The 22,094-nt window shown below is 53.1% G+C and overlaps 2 protein-coding genes across 5 annotated transcripts in view; one reads left to right on the plus strand and one right to left on the minus strand.

Annotated features, from left to right (window-relative positions):
- Positions 1 to 1,354: 1,354 nt before the first annotated feature.
- Positions 1,355 to 20,419, minus strand: LOC133342828 (selenocysteine lyase-like). 4 transcript variants are annotated; one of them, XM_061552134.1, is made up of 14 exons: positions 19,946 to 20,419; positions 17,845 to 17,963; positions 16,794 to 16,886; positions 16,541 to 16,650; positions 12,725 to 12,825; positions 11,494 to 11,680; positions 10,406 to 10,533; positions 9,353 to 9,517; positions 6,443 to 6,549; positions 6,056 to 6,092; positions 5,436 to 5,519; positions 5,189 to 5,291; positions 3,641 to 3,716; positions 1,355 to 2,763 (listed from the first exon to the last, which is right to left on the minus strand). In XM_061552134.1, exons 3-14 carry the CDS (start codon positions 16,823 to 16,825, stop codon positions 2,484 to 2,486), a joined length of 1,410 nt encoding a protein of 469 aa, XP_061408118.1. In that variant the 5' UTR covers positions 16,826 to 16,886; positions 17,845 to 17,963; positions 19,946 to 20,419; the 3' UTR covers positions 1,355 to 2,483. The 4 variants fall into 4 exon arrangements, with proteins under 4 accessions (XP_061408118.1, XP_061408117.1, XP_061408119.1 ...); XM_061552133.1 differs by lacking the exon at positions 17,845 to 17,963 and having other exon boundaries at positions 19,946 to 20,418; XM_061552135.1 differs by lacking the exons at positions 17,845 to 17,963; positions 19,946 to 20,419 and adding an exon at positions 19,878 to 19,900.
- An 18-nt stretch (positions 20,420 to 20,437) lies between these two features.
- Positions 20,438 to 22,094, plus strand: part of LOC133343094 (DNA damage-binding protein 2-like) — a gene marked incomplete at its 3' end in the record, with an annotated part of 37,591 nt that continues 35,934 nt past the window's right edge. The window contains exon 1 of the mRNA XM_061552598.1: positions 20,438 to 21,292. The remainder of the gene's footprint in view (positions 21,293 to 22,094) is intronic.

Consider the following 22,094-nt stretch of genomic DNA (forward strand, 5'->3'; position numbering starts at 1 on the left):
ATCGGTAGAGATAAAAAAAAACAATTCTTACCACCATACGCATTTCTGTTCCCCTTACTACAGAAATTGCAGCAGGATCAATGTTCCCATCAATTTCGCCTCGAGGAGCAACGGCAGTTCATTAAATATGACCACTGCCCATACCAAATGTACCTATTTGCACAAGTAGTCATCTTATATTCTCAATTCATACGCAGAGTATATCGTTAGTTGATGGCGCCGCTATACATTCCACAAGCAATGTGGGCAGGAATCAATTGCTGAATTGACTCATTAACCCTGACCATGGGAATTCATCAAGCTGGGGGCGGTATCGTTACCACCCTACCCTGGGCCTGGCAGCAATGGGGTTTTCTGGGCCGCTGCTTGCCCACAGCTTTAGTATCCGACACAAGTGTTGTCTTGTTGAATTCGTATTTATCTGGAAGCGCCTTGTTGTACATATTTGAAAGCAAAGTTAACGTTTAGCAATGGGCCCGAAACTTGGCACCATGTTACAACTGTGCTCAGTGCCTAATGCGTGCCACTCCGTCTGCGTGCCACTCCGTCTATGTCCCACTCTGTCTGCGTGCCACTGAGCCTACGTGCCACTCCGTCTGTGCTACTCAGACTGCGTGCCACTACGTCGATATGCCAGACTGCGTGTCACTCAGCCTGCATGTCACTCAGTCTACGTGCCACTCCATCTATGTCCCACTCAGTCTACGTGCCACTCCATCTATGTCCCACTCAGACTGCGTGTCACTCAGCCTGCATGTCGCTCAGTCTACGTGCCACTCCATCTATGTCCCACTCAGTCTACGTGCCACTCCATCTATGTCCCACTCAGACTGCGTGTCACTCAGCCTGCATGTCACTCAGTCTACGTGCCACTCCATCTATGTCCCACTCAGTCTACGTGCCACTCCATCTATGTCCCACTCAGACTGCGTGTCACTCAGCCTGCATGTCACTCAGTCTACGTGCCACTCCATCTATGTCCCACTCAGTCTACGTGCCACTCCATCTATGTCCCACTCAGACTGCGTGCCCCTCCGTCTGCGTGCCACTCCGTCTCCGTACCACTCGGCCTGCGTGCAACTCGTCGAAGGGATTTCATCGAGTGACTGGAATGAAGACGTTTCACTGGTGCTGTACAGAAACTCATTACAGATGTGTTTTATTAGCACGTGGAGCCGGAACATGGTTCTGCGTGTTTGTGCGCATTCAGGGGCCATGGTGCACAGACCGCCACGATCTGTAAGGCAGTGCCGAGACGCTGCCACTGCACGTCGCGCCGAATACAGCGGTGCTCACGTTCTGTGTAACGTCACGACTGCACACTTAACCCGTATAAACGTCGTCTTTTTAAAAAAAATCCAAGAGTTGGGGGAGTGTCTCACTCTCCACTGCATTGTTAAACCGGAGAATATTGTACTGTCAGGTTCACCTTCTCAAGTTTGGACGCAAAAATTCACTCGGGCAATATTTCAATCTGTCGGAAACACCAACTTCCCACTCCCGTGCGGTTCACGCCGGGAAACTAGAAACGTCCATCTAAACCATAGCATGCCCAGAGTAATTCCTGCAGAGGCCTCTCTCGCCAAGCACCACAAACCTCGTCAGCAATGAGTCACCAGACGGCAGTCGCCCGAGACATTTAAGTTGAATCAGCCCTCAGAGCTGGGCCCGGCCAATTAAGTGAAAGCTCATGTTTAGACGGAAGGATGGCTGCGGCACAGTGGTAACGTTTGTGGGCCATTGCAAGAAAGGCCTGGGTTCCATTTGTGTGTGGAGTCTGTATGTTCTCCCACTGTTCTACATCGGGTTTCTCCGGGTTCTGCAGTTTCCTCCCACAGCTAAAAAAGAACACTTATGGTATTGAAAAATTACTGGAAAATAACTTTACTACAATTCCCGTGGCAACATCGCCCCCTACTGATACATCTTAAAAAGAGTCGAGATTGAGGCTTCCATGGGTAAACAAGTGCAATAACAAGTAAACCCGTAAAAACAAAGTTTTTCACTATAAATCCTTTATATGCGTGGCATCGGGGCGGCGAGAGTCCTATTGTCCTCTGGCTTGAGATGGCTGCCACCTATGGGTCAGATGATTGTCTGGCAGCATTAAACAATTGGTAATTAAATATTAAAAACATTTTCCCTAAACAGTGTAAAATTTTGGAAATTTTTTTTCACGAAAATTAATTGTCACGCACAACGAGTCTGTGTGCAAAATGTCAGCTCGATTGGATCACGGGAAGTGGGTTAAAAAACGACCGAAAGATTTGCACGGTCCTAAGCAAGCAAGCGAACTTAATATAAAGGATTTAAAAATAGGACGTATTTTGTGTAGCTGTTGCTATCAACTCTCGATACACGAGAACCTGATTTAATTTGGCCTGGCTGCTTGCTCCCTGGATTTGAACCGAACATCTCAGCGACGTGAAATGGGCGCGCTAATGCCCACGTCAGCCACCCAGCCATCTCGCTCGATTATATCTCTAAGCGTCTCCGGAATTAGAAATATGTATTGGAGTGGAGTTCACATCATTGTCTGACACGGACGCTTGCTCTGTGGGCACGGAGTCTTCCGCCGGAGGAGTGGCGAAGCGAGGAGCAGTCCCGGCGGGGCCCCGTGCCGCGAGCGTGGCGACGGCAGCGCGCAGGCTGGAGACGGCGCGCTCCACGTCGCGACGGCTCGTTTCGCGGCCCACGCTCAGGCGCACGGCGTTGAGGGCCACCTCCTCCGGTAGGCCGCATTGCAGCAGCACGTGCGACGGCCTGTGGGGACACGCGGCTCCGTCCACTCCACGGCCGTCCGAAGACGTTCACGTGCCCGGCGACCGAGGGCCTAGGTTCATCGCCAGCTGAGCGTACGAGATTTCGTCAGCCGAGATAATTTGTTAAAGTTGATTTGTTTCACCAGGTGAGATCTCAAGAATCTAAGATAGTCTCTTGAGTTCCAGGTGCAGTGCGGTTTCTCCAGGTTGATCTGTGTCGATGATTTGTTTAATGAAGCTTGTTCCACGTGCTACTGTGGACCTCCTAGGGAGCCGGGTTACTACTCGCACTGCTTGGGTTATGGATCAGCAACACTGCTGCTGTCTTCCAATTGGCAAAAAATTACGACCGACAAGCACTGACAGAAAAAAAACACAATGCAACTGACATCGGCCAAATAATCATAATGCTGAAAATTTCCTGCAAATTTCTCAATTGGGATTACACATGTAGGAGATCTGCGAGCCATCCTCACACTCGCACCACGCAGACGTGAAATCTCCGCACTCGGCATAGCACACACCAATCACACGCACGGGAATACACTAGACGGGGGTCAAGGGTTAAAGGACACTGACGTCACACGGACTCGGCGTGCAAGACGGAGATGTGGATTGGGAACGAGGGCGGAGATGGAGGGTTTAAAAGGGGCTGTTAAACGCGTGCTCGGGGTTGGTTTTAGGAACGGGTGTGGCTGTGGTTTAAAGACTAAAGAAGCGCTTCACCAGTCTCCGACTCCTCTTCACGTATCAACATGACCAGCTACTGTGAAAACTTGTCAGGAGCCTCCTGAAAAAGAGTTGACTCGGTAAAACTCTCCTGTGTAAACAAGCATAAACATAATAATAATAAGAGTAGTCACGCCACTGTTGCTCACCGGTGGGTGTTGCCAGAGTGGCAGGCGGCCCCGACGCTCGCCAGCAGGCCGCCAGCCTCCGCCAGCACCCTGTGGCCTGGGGGGTAGGACACGGGCTGCTGTCAGCTTACGGCCCGAGCCACGCGCTGGGCTGCAGTGCGGTGCGCCACCCCGTGGCTTCACAAGGCTTACGACTGTGACGACCGTGACGACTGGGATGAAAGCCAAGGAGGTAAAGTCAATGCGAGTGAACGGGATGGAATCAATACATGTAGAAGCATTGAGTTGGCGGCCTCATCAACCATGTATTGATTCTCAGGTTTTTCCCTCCACATTTGGAAACGTGCGTTTAGAGTATTTGGCCGATATAAGTTTCCACCTGATAAGCCAGGTAGTCTCGCGCTATCATTTGTGGCTGGGTCACTTCTAAAATAGAGCGATATCGCTCAGTGGGCCTTACCTGGTAAACCATTTCAAATAGTTTAGTATTGCAATGTAGGCCAAATCACATCCTCACCCTCCCCCCAAGCCGTTTGACGACTGTGCTACAAACACGCAATTCTGGGAAGCTACAATGATTAAAATCTGACTTGTGCATTTATTGCTGTAACCAGATACTTTCATTTCCAATGCAGCCTTCCATCGACGCATGGATCTGGCTCGTACTGGTGTTCACCCACATCACCAATGTACAAAGTGCAAAGGCATGCACGCGCACGGTTTCGCAACACTCTTGCGTTACACTTGCCATCTATTTTGTGGAAGTGATAAAGTTTGTGCTTTAGTGAAGTCGTAAAATCAATATATTTTATCGTCATTTCGTTACTCTCCATAAGCGAATGATTATTTCGTGTTGTATATTATATGGTTTTTACTCGAACCAGGACCCATATCTAACAGAGCCAGGTCTTTGTCTGTAAACGTCTGGCAGTTCGCCAGCATTGGCTCAAGCGAGCCCGACTGTTGGCGTGACACTGAATGTCGAAACCTGTCGAGCGTTTCCTTGTGATCAACCAATGCTGCTGAAAGAGCGAACTCCCAGAAGGACGTGTGGCCGATGGGGTGTAACCAATCATTGCATTTACTTGCGTGGAGAGGAAAACATGGGAAGGAGGCGAATTAATGATTTATTTTGAGAGCAGAGAAAGATCTTGGCGAGTCTGCCGGGTGAACGATACAAACAATGGAGATGCAATTGGCCTAATGTCCCGATATTGAACAACGACCCAAAACATTCCTGAATCAGAATTACACACGCAGCAAGATCGTCTCCGACCCAAAAAGAAACTTGGCAAGACCCTCCATGATAAAGTGTCTTTAGAGTCTTCAGTGACAATAAAAAAAGAACCATCACGGGTCTAGTGCCCCCTCGGATGCCCGGTCTAATGCTTTACTCGTTGAGCAGGGCTCTGCTTTTGGTTCTTAACTCTCGGACCGCGGTGTTCCAACACAAGAGGGATGAGGGATGATGCCGATACAGTCCCTGACCCGCATTTTATGGGTAAACAAGTTTAACGACCGCGCAGTAATGGCGCAGACGACTCTGGCGAGTGAGGAGTGCGGGCGCACCCTGCAGGCAGGGGCCCAGGATGGACACGTTGCAGGTGTTGGGCAATCGGTCGGAGCCCGAGAAGTGGCCGTTAAAGTGCAGGCGCTCGGTCCCAAATGCCGCCTGCGGCAGACACGGACACACGGACACACATGCCGAGCAGAACGCAGCTGTGAGCCCCGAGAAAATCCCAGCCGACTCCAGCTGACCCTCTGCTCCTCGAGGGGTCGGTCTCCATCCTGCTGTGCGTCACGTGGCACATCTCACCAGCAGCAGTTCCTCCAGGTAGTCTCGCATCTGCCGCATGTGCCTCTCGTACTCGTCCAGGTGCTGACACACCAACTCCGCGGCCTGCCCGCCCCACAGCGGTGCGGCGGAGGAAACACGAGGCCCCCACACACTCAGCCGCGTCGACAAGCAACACCGCTTCCCTCCAACACCCCACGTGGCTTGGGCCAATAAACCATTCACATTGTCATCATCATCGTGCGCTCAACGTTATCGGATGATGCCCGAATATTATTAGATCTATTTACCCATGAAAGCTTCACTCAAGAGTCTCAAGACTCTTTTCAGGAGGGTCCTGCCAAGAGTTTGAAGTAGGGGGCGATGTTGCCGCATGTAATTCCAACCGATCAATTAAGCAGGTCATTTTTCAGTGTTCAAATGTTGACGAATACGTTACATTGTAAGGATTTTAAACTCTGTGAGGATACCTGAAAGCTATTAGTACATTGCAAACACCTGCAGATGAGATAAGGTGTTTGATTCGAGGGATGGCTGTGGGGTGCGAGAGATAATTAAAATGTCTCTAGACGGTGAAACCTGCATGGATCTATGTTTGGTTAAACATCTCGTGGCCACGACCACAGCACCGCAGCACTCACCTTGCCCAGGCCAGCAATCATGGGGGTATTTTCAGTCCTGGCAACAGACAAACGGCCTGCGTCATTCCCTTCGTGCCTTCCCGTCAAGCAGCCAGACATTCCGTGGGTTGCTTTGCTCACGGTGGGGGGTGGGGGGTGGGGGACAGGGCTGGGGACAGGCAGCACGCGGGACCACACAGAATGTCGCCAGCCAACCACATTTCCCAACTCTATGAATTGTCGCTCTAAGCGACAAAATGCCCACGCATTCAGTTCCCTTGAGCCGGCGGTCTGGATAAGGCTGAGAGCTTCGGTACGCAAATCTTTGCGCTTTCGGGACCCCGCGCTCGTGTTTCTGTCGTTTACCGATTTCAACGAGAGAAACGTCGCCGGGGTGTCGGTCCTCACCCCGGACGAAAGTTGCGCTCCTGGCCGCCCCCAAAGAGCATGGGGACGAGCGGGGTGCCGGCGCCCAGGCCCCGCACGCACAGCGCTCCCACGCGCGGCCCGTAGAACTGCACACGCGCATGACAACAGCGGCCGCAGCCGCCGACGCTCGCCGCCAAGTGGTGATGACGTCACCGCAGCGCTTGTGCCAGGCTAGGTTCACTTTGGCTTGAGTGAGATGACTGACAGATGCACCACTTGTTGTATCTGTTCGTCGCTGTGTGTGTGTGGGTGTGTGTGTGTACGGTGGGGTGTGTGTGCGTACGGTGGGGTGTGTGTGTGTGTACGGTGGGGTGTGTGTACGGTGGGGTGTGTGTACGGTGGGGTGTGTGTGTGTACGGTGAGGTGTGTGTGTATACGGTGGGGTGTGTGTGTGTGTACGGTGGGGTGTGTGTGTACGGTGAGGTGTGTGTACGGTGGGGTGTGTGTACGGTGGGGTGTGTGTGTGTACGGTGGGGTGTGTGTACGTACGGTGGGGTGTGTGTACGGTGAGGTGTGTGTGTACGGTGGGGTGTGTGTGTGTACGGTGGGGTGCGTGTACGGTGGGGTGTGGGTACGGTGGGGTGTGTGTGTGTACGGTGAGGTGTGTGTACGGTGGGGTGTGTGTGTGTACGGTGGGGTGTGTGTGTGTGTACGGTGGGGGTGTGTGTGTGTGTGTGTACGGTGGGGGGGTGTGTGTGTACGGTGGGGGGGTGTGTGTGTACGGTGGGGTGTGTGTGTGTACAGGTGGGGTGTGTGTACGGTGGGGGTGTGGTGTACGGTGGGGGGGGTGTGTGTGTACGGTGGGGGGTGTGTGTGTACGGTGGGAGTGTGTGTGTACGGTGGGGTGTGTGTACGGTGGGGTGTGTGTACGGTGGGGTGTGTGTACGGTGGGGTGTGTGTACGGTGGGGTGTGTGTGTACGGTGGGGTGTGTGTGTACGGTGGGGTGTGTGTGTACGGTGGGGGTGTGTGTGGTACGGTGGGGTGTGTGTGTGTACGGTGGGGTGTGTGTGTGTACGGTGCGGTGTGTGTGTGTACGGTGGGGTGTGTGTGTGTACGGTGGGGGTGTTGTGTACGGTGGGGTGTGGTGTGTGTACGGTGGGGTGTGTGTGTGTACGGGTGGGGTGTGTGTGTACGGTGGGGGTGTGTGTGTACGGTGGGGTGTTGTGTGTACGGTGGGGTGTGTGTACGGTGGGGTGTGTGTGTGTGTACGGTGGGGTGTGTGTGTGTACGGTGGGGTGTGTGTACGGTGGGGGTGTGTGTACGGTGGGGTGTGTGTGTGTACGGTGGGGTGTGTGGGTGGTGTGTAACGGTGGGGGGGTGTGTGTGTACGGTGGGGGGTGTGTGTGTACGGTGGGGTGTGTGTGTGTACAGGTGGGGTGTGTGTGTGTACGGTGGGGGTGTGTGTACGGTGGGGGGGTGTGTGTGTACGGTGGGGGGGTGTGTGTGTACGGTGGGGTGTGTGGTACGGTGGGGTGTGTGTGTACGGTGGGGTGTGTGTGTACGGGGGGGGGGGGTGGGTGGTGTACGGGGGGGTGTGTGTACGGTGGGGTGTGTGTGTACGGTGGGGTGTGTGTACGGGGGGGTGTGTGTGTACGGTGGGGTGTGTGTGTGTACGGTGGGGGTGTGTGTGTACGGTGGGGTGTGTGTGTGTACGGTGGGGTGTGGTGTGTACGGTGCGTGTGTGTGTGTACGGTGGGGTGTGTGTGTACGGTGGGGTGTGTGTACGGTGGGGTGTGTGTGTGTACGGTGGGGGTGTGTGTGTGTACGGTGGGGTGTGTGTGTAGGGGGGTGTGTGTGTGTACGGTGGGGTGTGTGTGTGTACAGTGGGGTGTGTGTACGGTGGGGTGTGTGTGTGTACGGTGGGGTGTGTGTGTGTACGGTGGGGTGTGTGTGTGTACAGTGGGGTGTGTGTACGGTGGGGTGTGTGTGTGTACGGTGGGGTGTGTGTGTGTACGGTGGGGTGTGTGTGTGTGTACGGTGGGGTGTGTGTGTGTACGGTGGGGTGTGTGTACGGTGGGGTGTGTGTGTGTACGGTGGGGTGTGTGTGTGTACGGTGGGGTGTGTGTACGGTGGGGTGTGTGTACGGTGGGGTGTGTGTACGGTGGGTGTGTGTGTGTGTGTACGGTGTGGTGTGTGTGTGTACGGTGGGGTGTGTGTGTGTACGGTGGGGTGTGTGTGTGTACGGTGGGGTGTGTGTACGGTGGGGTGTGTGTACGGTGGGGTGTGTGTACGGTGGGGTGTGTGTACGGTGAGGTGTGTGTACGGTGGGGTGCCGCGGTGGCAAGATGTTAACTCCCTCGGCTGGGATGCAGGAGGTCATTGGTTCGATGCCGACTCCCTGTGGTTGCGTGGATTTTTCTCCGGGTCCTCCAGTTTCCCCCCCCACATTTAGAAACATGCGTTTAGAGTATTTTGCTGATATAAATTTCCACGTGATGATAAGCCATTTCGTTGAGCTATCATTTGTGGCCAGGTCGCTTCTGAAAATGAGCTGTATAGCTCAATGGACCTTACCTGGTAAAATAAGAATAGGTAGATAGGCTAAGAGTGCTTGCCCATGGAGTCCGTTGAGGTTAAGTAAGGGAATTTTGTTTTGTGTCTTTGTGTAAAGGGAGTGGTGGTGCAATGCGCTACGAACCCGGCGACCCAAGTTTGATTCCCGCTCACGGCCAAAATCAGTCACAAATATTTATAAACCAGTCGTGGGCCTCCCCTAAGTTGACTCGGCCTGATGCCACAGAGCATTAAAAGGCGGTCGGGTGTGACGCTGGCCACTCACCCCCTCATGTGTCGCACGGCCTTCATAGGTGCTACTCGCTAACAGCACTTGCCCCAGCGGCCTCTTAAAAGTCTACACGGGGGGACCTTTGTCTTCGTGTTTGTGGTACCTTGTGCCCCACGACGGTGAGGTAGTCCACCCCGAGCTCTTCGATGTTGACCCTGATTTTGCCAAGGGCCTGGGCGGCGTCCGTGTGCAGCAGCACGCGGCCGAGACGCGGCATCGCGCCCCCTCCTCGCGTTGCACGCACGCGCCGGCAGATCTCCGCGATCGGCTGCCCCAAAACACGTGCTCGTTAGCGGCACATTCGCCCTCTTGCTCCGCCGCCGCTTCTCGGCAACGCGTCCGAGAAGGGTGCCGTGCGATCGACTCGTCTACGGCAAGACGGCGGAGCCAGCGCCGTGGTCTCCTATGGGAGCCCGCGCCACAGCATCGGTCCCGTCAACCTTCAGTTTACTCACTCCGGTGACAATCCACGTGCACGGGAAAGTCAAAGTATTGCAAAAAAGTTCTGAGAGCCGGATACCAAAATGTCACCGCACAAAGCAGTGAGTACATCGCACAACACGTGAGAAAAAAAAGGTGCTCTCAGCCTTGCCTAAACCACCAGCTTGGTAGAGCTGGACGTGTGACCGTGTTCTCGTTTAGGTCGGGGATCGGCAACCTGCGACCTGCGGCTCCAGAGCCACAAGCGGCTCTTTAAGGACCGCCGCTTCGTGACGTTATTTTTCTAGGAACACTGTCTCGTATTCACATGCATTGCGGCTCTTGAAATATGGGCTAGGCCATCGGCTCAAAGAGAGTTGAAGATGCGGCCATCCCCATTGGCAGCGCGTCGCCTTCAACTGGGAGCACTGGGCAGGCAATGTGCGCTATGACATGCATCACAAACATGTTTTACTATTAACAGTTGCTGACCACAGGCCCAAAACACCAAAACGCACGACGACTAAAATTGTAATAGATAAGAGTTACCACGTGCATTTACACATGCATAGCACGGTGGGAGTGGGCCTTCCTGATGTGTGCGTGAGCAACGCACCTTCGTGTGTTGTTAAGTCTCCTTCCCTAACCCAAGGCTTAGCTCCAGCTCAGGCTCATCCCTACCGCTCGACTTGGCTCCACCCCAGTCCTAGCCTTGCGCAAGCCCCGTGCGCCTCACCATGATGATGCCGGTCTCATTGTTGGCCAGCATGATGGACACGATGCAGGTGGTTGGGCGGATGGCAGCCAGGACCTGGTCCACCTCCACGCGCCCCGTCACCCACGAGGCTGGCACTGCCGTAAAGTCTGCACCAGATGAGGGGGAGCGGCGTTTTGTTAGTTTGCGTGTCTACGTTGTGACCGAGAATACGATGACAGTTTCATACGGAGGGTCGATGAGGCACGCAAGACGCCAGCGGTGGAAACATGGCCAGGCGATGGGATGGAAAGCGGGCATCAACTTAGATTTGAGGTTTCCGCAGCCTCGGCTGAGCGTCTGCGAGTTACACCTCCTCACATTTGCAGTTTTTTAGGATACTTCCCATTTATTTAGCCTCGGTGAGGTTTTTCCAGATGAACAAATGATATCACTGACGTCGGCAGTGAAAACTGTATATTTCGAGTTTGCATGTTCTCCCTGTGGTCGCATGGATTTTTCTCCGGGTCTTCCGGTTTTTGGCTGCTATAAATCCACGTAAGCCACTTCATTGAGCTATTGTTTGTGGCAAGGCCACTTCTGAAAAAGAGCTATATAGCCCAGTAGGTCTTACCTGGTAAAATAAAAAAACAAGTGTAATTATATTTCTCCTGTTGTGTCCTTGCAGTGCGCTGTTCATTTTTACGTTGAATAAATTATTGCTTGGAAAACGCACAAGCGATGCTGCCCTGCCCCATGTATGAGGAGCATCGTGATGGAGAGAGAGCAATCTCAGAATGTGGGTGACCGGGAGATCGAGTCCAGGTGGTTCCGGCTTTTACAGCCTTGAGCCAGTGAGAGAAAAATCCACATTCCTACAGCGGGGGCGAGTCTATTCACAGGACAATCACTGCTGACTGACTTGCCAGTGGTACCTATTTTATCAACCCGAGCGATGATGTGCCGAGTCAACCCCCAACCAAAATGTGAACTCTCGCCACCTTCCTATCGCGAGCCGCTCGCTCTGCCGCTTGGCCGCCACCTGCAGCACCGCGCCACGCGTCTGGTTGTCGAGGTGGTGCCGGTGTCAAAGCGCGGAGGCCCGTGGTGACACGGGGCTCTGCCTGTACCTGCCCGGCCCTCCGCCACCAGGCTGTCCACCGCCAGGCGCACCGAGTCATGCTCCAGGCAGGACACGACGATGTGCGGCAGCGCCGCCCCTCGGCTCCCCGCAGCTGGCACCCCGTCCTCTCGCCCGCCGGCGCTCCGCGTCTTCCAGAAGTGCTTCACAGCCGTGTGCAGCACCAAGTTGTTTGCCTGGCGCAGCAAAACACGGGAGCGAGTTAATCCCGGTAACCCGTCCATCGGCGGCTATGAACACATTGCAAATGGCACGTGTTTCGCCTCACGCGATTTTCCAGGTGAAATATATTTTTATAAATAACAATTGGTTGCTGCTCTTTTACTTCTGCAACAATGATTCCATTGTTCATTTCGATCCAGTCCCTTAACCACCTGAGCTTAACCACCTGAAATCATGTAGACATCCATGTCCACCATCTGCGTGTTCCTAAGTCGAGGCATTAAAGAGGCTGCCGTGTAGACTCACACCGCGTGGAAGATTGGGGCCGGATGTTCTATTTGAGTTTAATTGCGTAGCAATGTTCATAATATTTTAAACACAGTGTGACTTGTATATTTCAAGCGGCATGTAAACATTAAGGCTAATTTAGTTAATTTTCCTTTGTTCTACAACTTAAGATGCGTAAAAAGGGTGGCACCTGCAGCCTAAAGCAGGCCAAGGGGTCTAAGGCCTCCCTCAAGAATCCAGAGCGAGCAAACGCTCCTTGCCAGGTTTTGCGCTCTACAGGATACGTGCATGCTGCAATACATGTGGGCACGTTCATTACTGCTGCTACGCTTGTTCACCCAGGAAAGCCTCACCGAGTGTGAAGCCTCACTTTCACGAGGGTACTGCCAAGTTTTCTCAGAAGGGAGGCAAAGTTGCTGCCGCGTTAGATCCCGTTTGAGTCATTTGCAGATCATTCTTCAGCATGGGAGGTTTTGGCCAATACTGGCTCCTGTGTATTGGGGTTTTTTTTAGCTATGGGAGGAAACCGGAGAACTTGCAGGAAACCCATGCAGAGCAGGGGGAGAACATCACACACACTCCACACAGAAAGCTGCTCGGGTCGGGAATCTAACCCAGCCCCCTTATTGTCATGAGGCCGCCACCCTGTTCTGTTCAAGACACGCGGCTGCTGCACGTGGGCGAGCAGGGTGGGGGTGGGGGGTGATGACCGCCAGCGTACACCCCGAGGACCTGGGCAGCCGTCGGCGGCCCCAGTGGGCCAGTGATACCTCGGTTCCTCCGGACGTGAAGATGATGTCTTCTGGGCACCCTCCCACCATGGAGGCAATGCTCTCTCTCGCCCGGCCAATAAGTGCCTTTGCCTTCTGACCTGCAAGGTAACCGACAGAGAGCCGAGCCACGCAGAACACCGCAGACCCAGCCACGCAACTCGATCAGCTTGAGCGAGGCCTGACAGGAACGTCCATACTTATTTCCATGAAAAACAACCCAGAGGATGCTTATTGGCTTGGTGACGAGGCCATTGATGTGACAATGTCAACGACGCAGCACACGTGGGAGACAGAACTGCAGTGGTCCGGCGTGCTCCTCGATGCCTGCCCCGCAAGCGTCTCCACGCGAGGGAAATCCTCGCTGCTCTAAAGCGTCTCCGCACGAGGGAAATCCTCGCTGCTCTAAAACGTCTCCACGCGAGGGAAATCCTCGCTGCTCTAAAGCATCTCCACGCGAGGGAAATCCTCAGTAGAAAGCGCTTCAGTGATGCGGCTCAGCGGCAGCGCGTTGGCTGCTTGTTTCGGACGTCCGCGGTTCTATGTCAGCGGCCGCCCTGATTAATACTGCAGGTATAATAATCATAAAAATACCACGCACCGTTTAGCCATCATTCCCAAAGGGCTTTCTCTAGTTTTGTATTCTGGATTAAAGTTACTTCTGCTTCTATAAATCTAATCTAATTTACATGTATAGAGCACCTTCTTCACTCTAGGTGCTTGACATAGTTAAACAAGGTGACAGGGGCGTGCAAGGATTGAAGACAGAGTGAAGGTGATAGAGGGGTACTTAGTGATCACAAAAGGGAGGAAGTGGAGGGGCAAGGGGAGGGACGAGAATGGGTAACAGAGAAGAGGCGAGGCTTTGATTGAGGAATGGAAGTAGGTTAAGGAGGGGGACTGCTTCATGTACAGTGGAGTTGATTCCAGTGTTGGGGTGCAAGGAGGGAGGACCAAAGACTTGATTGGGCACTGGGAGAAGGAGCGACAGAGAGAGATGGAGAAGATTGGGAACGAAGAGGATGAGAGGGGAAATGGAAGGAGATTAGATGCAAGATAAGGTGGGGCAAGGCCATGAAGAGATTTAAAGATGAGCGTCAGGTATCAGAAAAGAGAGTGGTGGAGTGAACAGGAAGCCAGTGGAGTTGAAGGAGGAGAGGCAGAGTGTGAGAGTTAAAGTGGAGATTGAAAATAACCCGTGCAGAGACATTTTGAATTTATTGCAGGGGAGTGAGGGCAGAAGTAGGGAGGCCAAGAAGAAGAGAATTGCATTCGTCCAGACAGGTCAAGATCAGAGAATGAACCAGGAATTTGGGGGCAGAATGTGAAATGAGAGGGAAGATTTCCCTGATGTTGAATAGATGAAGGCGTGAGACGTGAGTAGTAGTGGAGACTTTGGTGGATAAAGTGAGGGAAGAGTGAAAGGTGACACCAAGGTTGAGGGCAGCGGAAGCAGGACAGAGAGAGAGGAGGGGAGGAGATGGTGGGTACGGGTGGAAGAGAGCGAAAGGCTGGAAAGAAAATGATCGATGTTTTGGAAATATTGAGAGTGGAGTGAAGTGCCATCCAGGACTGTATGGCAGACAGGAGGAGATACAAGTGGACAAGTCAGAGGTGAGAGAGGGAACGGAGAATAAATACTTGGGTTGTCGTTGTCAGCAAATAAATGATGAGGAAAGCAGAAAGAGGAAGTAATAGATTCAAGAGGTGAAATATCGAGAGAGAATAGCGAGGAACCCAGATCCGAACCCTGGAGAAGGCCAACACTGAGAGGGGAATGGGAGGCCACGGAGTGGTCGGAGGAGACTGGGGAGCCAGGAGAGGGGAGTGCCAGAGATGCGAACGTCAGAGAGAGTGGAAAGAAAAGTGGGGTGAATAACAGTGTCAAAGGCGGAAGAAATTTCAAGAAGACTGATTGAGCGAGAGACAGAATTTATTCATAGAACCTTACGATTAACCGTCCCAGCCAACGGACCTGCAGCCCAAACGAGACCAATCGTTATGCATTTTATACGCTATACCTGAACTTCTTGTCACTTTGTGTAGTTATGTTCATGGCATGCTGCGCTATTAATGCATAAACCCAGCTTGCTCCTCGGCCGCTTGTAAGTGGGGCCTCTGATATTGCCAACCCACAGTGAGGAGTTTCCGTCTCACTGCATAAGGCATAACACCTCAAAATGGTAGGAAACGAGACAAAGAGCGTTTGGATGTAACGCACGATCGGCCTTCACGGTTGAATTCACCTGCCGTGTGCGTCATTCATGGGGGACGCGCGCACACCGCTGCGTACGACTGCTACGGGGTCCCAGGTGATGGTGTGCAACAGACAGCGTGCTTACGTTGTGCAGTGACCTGGTGAGATCACGCGAGTGGTGTCCTGTCAAGAGCTAGTCATATGAATTTGCTTGGTGAGAGGGTGATTGGGAGGGGTTGCGAGAGGTCATAGGAGGGGTGGTGAGAGAGTGATGGGAGGGGTGGTGAGAGTGTTATAGGAGGGGTGGTGAGAGGGGTGGTGGAGAGGGTGGTGAGAGAGTTATGGGAGGGGTGGTGAGAGGGGTGGTGAGAGGGGTGGTGAGAGGGGTGGTTGGAGGGGTGGTGAGAGGGTCATTGGAAGGATGGTGAGAGGGTGGTGAGAGAGTTATGGGAGGGGTGGTGAGAGGGGTGGTGAGAGGGTCATTGGAAGGATGGTGAGAGGGTGGTGAGAGAGTTATGGGAGGGGTGGTTGGAGGGGGTGGTGAGAGGGTCATTGGAAGGATGGTGAGAGGGTGGTGAGAGAGTTATGGGAGAGGGGGGGTGAGAGAGGTGGTTGGAGGGGTGGTGAGAGGGTGGTGAGAGAGTGATGGGTGGGGTGGTGAGAGGGGTGGTGAGAGGGGTGGTGAGAGGGGTGGTGAGAGGGGTGGTTGGAGGAGTGGTGAGAGGGTGGTGAGAGAGTTATGGGAGGGGTGGTGAGAGGGGTGGTGAGAGGGGTGGTGAGAGGGGTGGTGAGAGGGGTGGTTGGAGGAGTGGTGAGAGGGTGGTGAGAGAGTGATGGGTGGGGTGGTGAGAGTGTTATAGGAGGGGTGGTGAGAGGGGTGGTGAGAGGGGTGGTGAGAGGGGTGGTGAGAGGGGTGGTTGGAGGGGTGGTTGGAGGGGTGGTTGGAGGGGTGGTGAGAGAGTTATAGGAGGGGTGGTGAGAGGGGTGGTGAGAGGGGTGGTGAGAGGGGTGGTTGGAGGGGTGGTGAGAGGGGTGGTTGGAGGGGTGGTGAGAGAGTTATAGGAGGGGTGGTGAGAGGGGTGGTGAGAGGGGTGGTGAGAGGGGTGGTGAGAGGGTGGTGAGAGGGGTGGTGAGAGGGTGGTGAGAGAGTTATGGGAGGGGTGGTGAGAGGGGTGGTGAGAGGGGTGGTGAGAGGGGTGGTTGGAGGGGTGGTGAGAGAGTTATAGGAGGGGTGGTGAGAGGGATGGTGAGAGGGGTGGTGAGAGGGGTGGTTGGAGGGGTGGTGAGAGGGGTGGTTGGAGGGGTGGTGAGAGAGTTATAGGAGGGTGGTGAGAGGGGTGGTGAGAGGGGTGGTGAGAGGGGTGGTGAGAGGGGTGGTGAGAGGGGTGGTGAGAGGGGTGGTGAGAGGGTGGTGAGAGAGTTATGGGAGGGGTGGTGAGAGGGGTGGTGAGAGGGGTGGTGAGAGGGGTGGTGAGAGGGGTGGTTGAAGGGGTGGTGAGAGGGGTGGTGAGAGGGTGGTGAGAGAGTGATGGGTGGGGTGGTAAGAACGTGATTTTCGTATTTTCCAAGAAGCCAGTGTGAGCCCCTCAAAGCGCTGCTGCGGGCGAGTTGGCACTCACCTGGCCCGTAGGAGCTACTCGGGTTGCCCCAGGCCTCCGTGAGGGCCCGGCTGATGTCCTCCACCACCTCCGGGGCCAATGGTGTGGTGGCGTTGTAGTCCATGTAGACCCTGAGCACACCGCTCGCTCACGCTGTAATCCACGTCCACCTCTCGCTCGCTCATCAACTCCGTGCACACTCATCGCAGAACAGAGTCACTGACGGTCGTGGTTCCCTGCACACACTGGGTATGTCGTGAATTGTTACACAAACCTCTCCGTGGAGTTCGTTTCCGTTGTGGCCATATCTCAGCAGTAGGAATTCACAGCTCGTGACGGTTCTTCACGGTTCACCTCGCACCGGCCTCTGCAATGAGAACGCCAATGTTCATTGACTATCAAAACGCGGACACATTTAAAATTGGTGTTGAATTCGATCAAATATTAATACAAAACAAACTTGCCTGGACGTTAAAGGAAAGAGCGAAAACAAACTTTATTCAAACCAAAATAAAAACACTAGCCTACCAGCAATACACGATCAACCAGGCTATGCGCTAACTGTGTGTTAGCCGACTCTCTGTGTTGCATTACATTACATTTCCAAAAAAATTGCTCATTTTTTTTTCTCAAACTGCCTATTTCTCTCTCTTAAATGTACCAGGCTCTCATAGGTCCATTCACTCTTTCTCTCCCTCGGTTGCTTCGGGGTGGATTTCCACACAACTCTCTTTAAAATGTACCAGTCCTGTTGGGTATTTCAGTGACATGCTAATTTCTCTGCTACAGCAGACCCACCTCTCTCTCTGCCCCACCACCCCCCTCCCTCTCTATTTAAGGCCTAGACACAGAGGCATTGGGTCTCTGTGTGTCTATGTTGTGTCTCTCTCTGTGTGTCTCTGTGTTGTCTCTCTCTTCTAGAGTGTGTCTGTGTGTCTCCGTGTCTGTGTTTTGTCTCTTTCTCAAATTTAGTTCTAACTAATGATGGTTGCTTGTGTTGCAATCAAAACGTCGTATTCTATTATTTAATTGATTTTCTTTCTACGTGACTTTACCGAAAGAACCAAAGAGTGAATTCTGTAAGTTGTTAGAACATTATGTATGCAATCTTTTAAATGTGTATGTATTCAGAGGGTGTATAATATTGCATTATCTGATACATATGTTGCTCATACACAATGACAACATAACGCGTTCACTCTTACAAGAGCTGTTCCGAGATTGTCAGTGCATTGGCACCAATTAAGCAGGCGAGTGCTGCGAATGGCTGGGCTTTCCACGCCACTGCTGTTCCTTGTCGCAATCCTTTCCGCGGTGCCCTGTACCGGGGTCCGAGGATCCGACCGCAAGGGCAGCAAGCCGGCTGCTCAATCTGTTCCTCGCCAGGTTCCCGGCAGTGTGGGCCCAGACAAGTTGCAGCGCTGCCAACTGAAGACGCGTCCAACTGAACAGGGTGGCGCAGTGGTTACACTTGTGCCTCATAGCAAGACGTCCCTGGGTTCGATTCCATACTCGGAGTTTGTATGTACTCGCCATTTTCTGCATGGTCAGAGTATGCGAGTGTGTGGAGTTTGTATGTTTTCCGGGTTTTCTGATTTCCTGCTATAGCTAAACACACAGTGTAACCAGTATTGATCAAACCACATCCCAATGCCGAACAATTACATGCAAATGACTGAATTGGGATTACACACAGCAGCAACATCAACCTCCTACTGCGACAAACTTGCCAGGACCCTCCTGAGAAAGAGTCTTGAGCCTCAGCGAGGGTTTCCCCGGTAAACATGCGCAATGTGCTCTCCAATTCCCTACGCGGCTGTCAGATGGTCAGTCTTCAACACACACAAGTCACCGATGTCATGCGCAGCCACTTCCGAGATGCTTCTGAGCCTACCAAGTGGCTTTTAACAACGCACACAGATTGCATGCACAATGGCTCTCAGCATTATCCAGACCACCATCTCCAAAAGAACTAACGTGTGGTCATTCTGTTCATTAGACCGGTGGTTCTCAACCGGCGGTACACAGAGCTCTGGGGGGTACGCGAGGTGATTTATAAACGAGTGAAATTACATCATACATTAGAGTCGTGGGTGAATAATCACGTATGAATCTGCCAATATAAAATAACAATAGAATTTAAATCTACATGGTAACCTAGGACGATATAAAACACCTTCCTAAACTCATTGATCGTGAACAATACTGTTTTCAAGAGTAACCCAGCGAGCGCGAACACGTGGATTTAATTTTATTCGCTTGCAAGAGCTACTCGATAGTTAGGATACTTCAAAATGGACCATTGGTTACAATACTGATGTTCATTATCCATCACATTTATTTCTCAGAACTATTTTGGGTCAAGCAAATGGAGGGTGGCAGTGGGGGGGGGGGGGATAAGGGAACTCAGTTGAAAACTAAAATTCAACAAAGTGGGTACCGTCGCCAAACAAAGCTTGAGATGCCACTGGCTTAGACAATCGACTCAAACAGCTGAGAAAACGTGGCCATCCCACCGGAGGCAAGTTAAACAACAACAGCAGCAGCAGCGAGCCCTCTTTCGGCCTCGGCCAAGGCGGCGTTTGCTGTCCGCCACCGCTGCCCCGTGGGGCACCGGGCTGAGCGCGGGAGGGCCCTCTCTTGCTGGAGAGATGGATGCACAATGGCTTTTGGCTGAACTTGGCCCTCCGAACTTAACCCAGCCACTCACTCAGGGGGCAGCATTAAGATTGCAGACAGGAACTAGCTCTGGACGCATAGAGAACAGACAGGCTGGGTCAGCTCACCCGGCATTGATTTGTATTACAGTAACGCTGAAGCCAAGGCCGTAGCCATGGGGTCAACATTGGGGGGGACCAAATCTTTCAGGGTGTCTGGGGGTCCCAACCCAGAAAAATATCTAAATTTAGAAACGAATTTCCTGCCTAAAATATTTAAAAAAATTCACTAACACATAGGATGGGCTTTTTATTAACTTTTTTTACAATAATGTCTAATAGTATATTGTATTACATTGCTCTGTTTTAACTTTTTTTACCATTTCTTGTTTCATTGTATGTAATGGCAGAGATTAGGGGTTTATAAAGTACAACCATTACCACAATCATATAAACACAAATCTATGCATTGATTTATATGAAGACAAGTCCAGATATTGTGGGCAATTTTTTAGCAAATTGTTTTAATTTACATAGCATAGCAATTATTTTATAGCAATATATTGGGGGGGAGGGGCATTTTGAGTATATTTGAATATTGGGGGTGATGTGTGTCCCCCAAAATGAATTATAATTACGGGCTTGGCTGAAGCTCTGCACTCAACGAAGGCCGCGTGTCTGACGTGAAGTGTGCAACAAACCCGCGACTGTTTCAGGGGCAGGGCACGGGGCCAGGAGGAGGAGGGGGGGAGCGGCGCCTTCCACTCACCGCGTGGCGAGGGGCCCACGAAGTCCATCCCGCAGCACCCCGCAGTGGATCGGCAGCAGCCCGCAGTGGATCGGCAGCAGCCCGCAGTGGAACGGCAGCAGCCCGCAGTGGATCGGCAGCGCCCCGCAGCACCCCGCAGCACCCCGCAGTGGATCGGCAGCAGCCCGCAGTGGATCGGCAGCGCCCCGCAGCACCCCGCAGCACCCCGCAGTGGATCGGCAGCAGCCCGCAGTGGATCAGCAGCAGCCCGCAGTGGATCGGCAGCGCCCCGCAGCACCCCGCAGCACCCCGCAGTGGATCGGCAGCAGCCCGCAGTGGATCGGCAGCAGCCCGCAGTGGATCGGCAGCAGCCCGCAGCAGCCCGCAGTGGATCGGCAGCAGCCCGCAGCAGCCCGCAGCGGATCGGCAGCGCGGCTCCCAGCCCCAGTGGCAGCCCCCGCGTGCGAATCCGGGCAGCGTGTCTCGGCGATGACGTCACTCGCCGGATGCATCGTCATCAACATCGTTACGTCATCGTCATTAACACTGTCATTTTCATCAACATCGTTACGTCATCGTCATTAACACTGTCAACGTCATCGTCATTAACATCGTCAATGTCATCAACATCGTCTACGTCATCGTCATTAACATCGTCTACGTCATTAACATTGTCAACGTCATCGTCATTAACATCGTCAATGTCATCAACATCGTTAACGTCATCGTCATTAACATCGTCAACGTCATCGTCATTAACATTGTCAACGTCATCGTCATTAACATCGTCGACGTCATCGTCATTAACATCGTCTACGTCATCACTGCCACAGCCCGCTGTGGGGGACGGCCACGTGCGTGATTGTTGTTGTGGTGGGGGACGGCCACGTGCTCACCGTGTGTGGTGGTGGTGGTGGTTGTGCAAGTCCACGGTGCTTGTGTAACGCGAGGAGGAGCCGCGCTGCCTCGAGTGGGGGGCTCTGTGCGAGTGGGTGGCTCTGTGCGAGTGGGGGGCTCTGTGCGAGTGGGTGGCTCTGTGCGAGTGGGTGGCTCTGTGCGAGTGGGTGGCTCTGTGCGAGTGGGGGGCTCTGTGCGAGTGGGGGGCGCTACGGGCTGCCAGCCCACAGCCTCCGCTGCCGCCACGCGGGGCACCGCCAGCGAGGAGCAGCAGGAGGAGGAGCAGGAGGTGAAGTCGGCTGCCTCTCTCCCTCTCACGCGACTCTCTCCGCCTGCCGTCACCGCCACCCGCCTTGATCACTCCGCCGCTGGATGAAGACGCCGCTGTTTGTTTAGTTTGTCATCACCCCCCCCCACACCTCCGACGTGCACGCTGGGCGACGTGCGGTGCGAAAGAAGTTCGGCGAACAGGTACACGACGAGGCCTCCCCGCTGCCTTGCCATGTGCTCGGTGCGGGGCCTGGCGCGTCTGTTGTTATAAAGGGGCCCTAAATTAATAATAAAAAAACACGTAAATATTAAAACACTGATGTTTTAAACTTGTACAGTGAAGTAAGTGTATCATTTCATTTGCTATACAGCCGGATAATACGACAAATCGCTAACCTTAAACACCCAGTCGTTCATAAAGTTGAAGGCGGTATAGTACTATAGTAATAGAGCAAATGCAGAATCACTGAACCGCAATTGATAGCTGAAAGCATTAGCGTGGGGCCCTTGAAAGGGCGGGGCCCGTAGCCTTTGTAGCAGCTACAGCCGCTACACGTGTACAGTAGTTCCTTTTGCTACTACGATAATCGCGCACTTGGCAACGCCATTCCGTTGTTAGTCTCGACCCTCGTGTCCCGTATAACGCGGCTGCCCAAGACCCACTCTCACTTTTCCTCACGGCTTTGGGTGCGATCAAGCACGGTTGGCAATGTACGGTGCACGAAGGACAGCTTTTAACGTGGCAACGATGAGGGGGTCGTTCGTTAGTTCGTCTCTCAGTCGATACACTACTACACTATACACTACTACACTATACACTACTATACACTACACTACTATACCCACTATACACTACACTACTATACCACTACACTACTATACACTACTACATTATACACTACTACACTATACACTACTACACTATCCACTATCTACACTATACACTATACACTACTACACTATACACCATACTATACACTACTACACTCTATAACACTACTAC

Source organism: Lethenteron reissneri, chromosome 16, assembly GCF_015708825.2.
Source record: "Lethenteron reissneri isolate LAM-NWPU_2019-01 chromosome 16, ASM1570882v1, whole genome shotgun sequence".
NCBI classification, from domain to species: Eukaryota; Metazoa; Chordata; class Hyperoartia; order Petromyzontiformes; family Petromyzontidae; genus Lethenteron; species Lethenteron reissneri.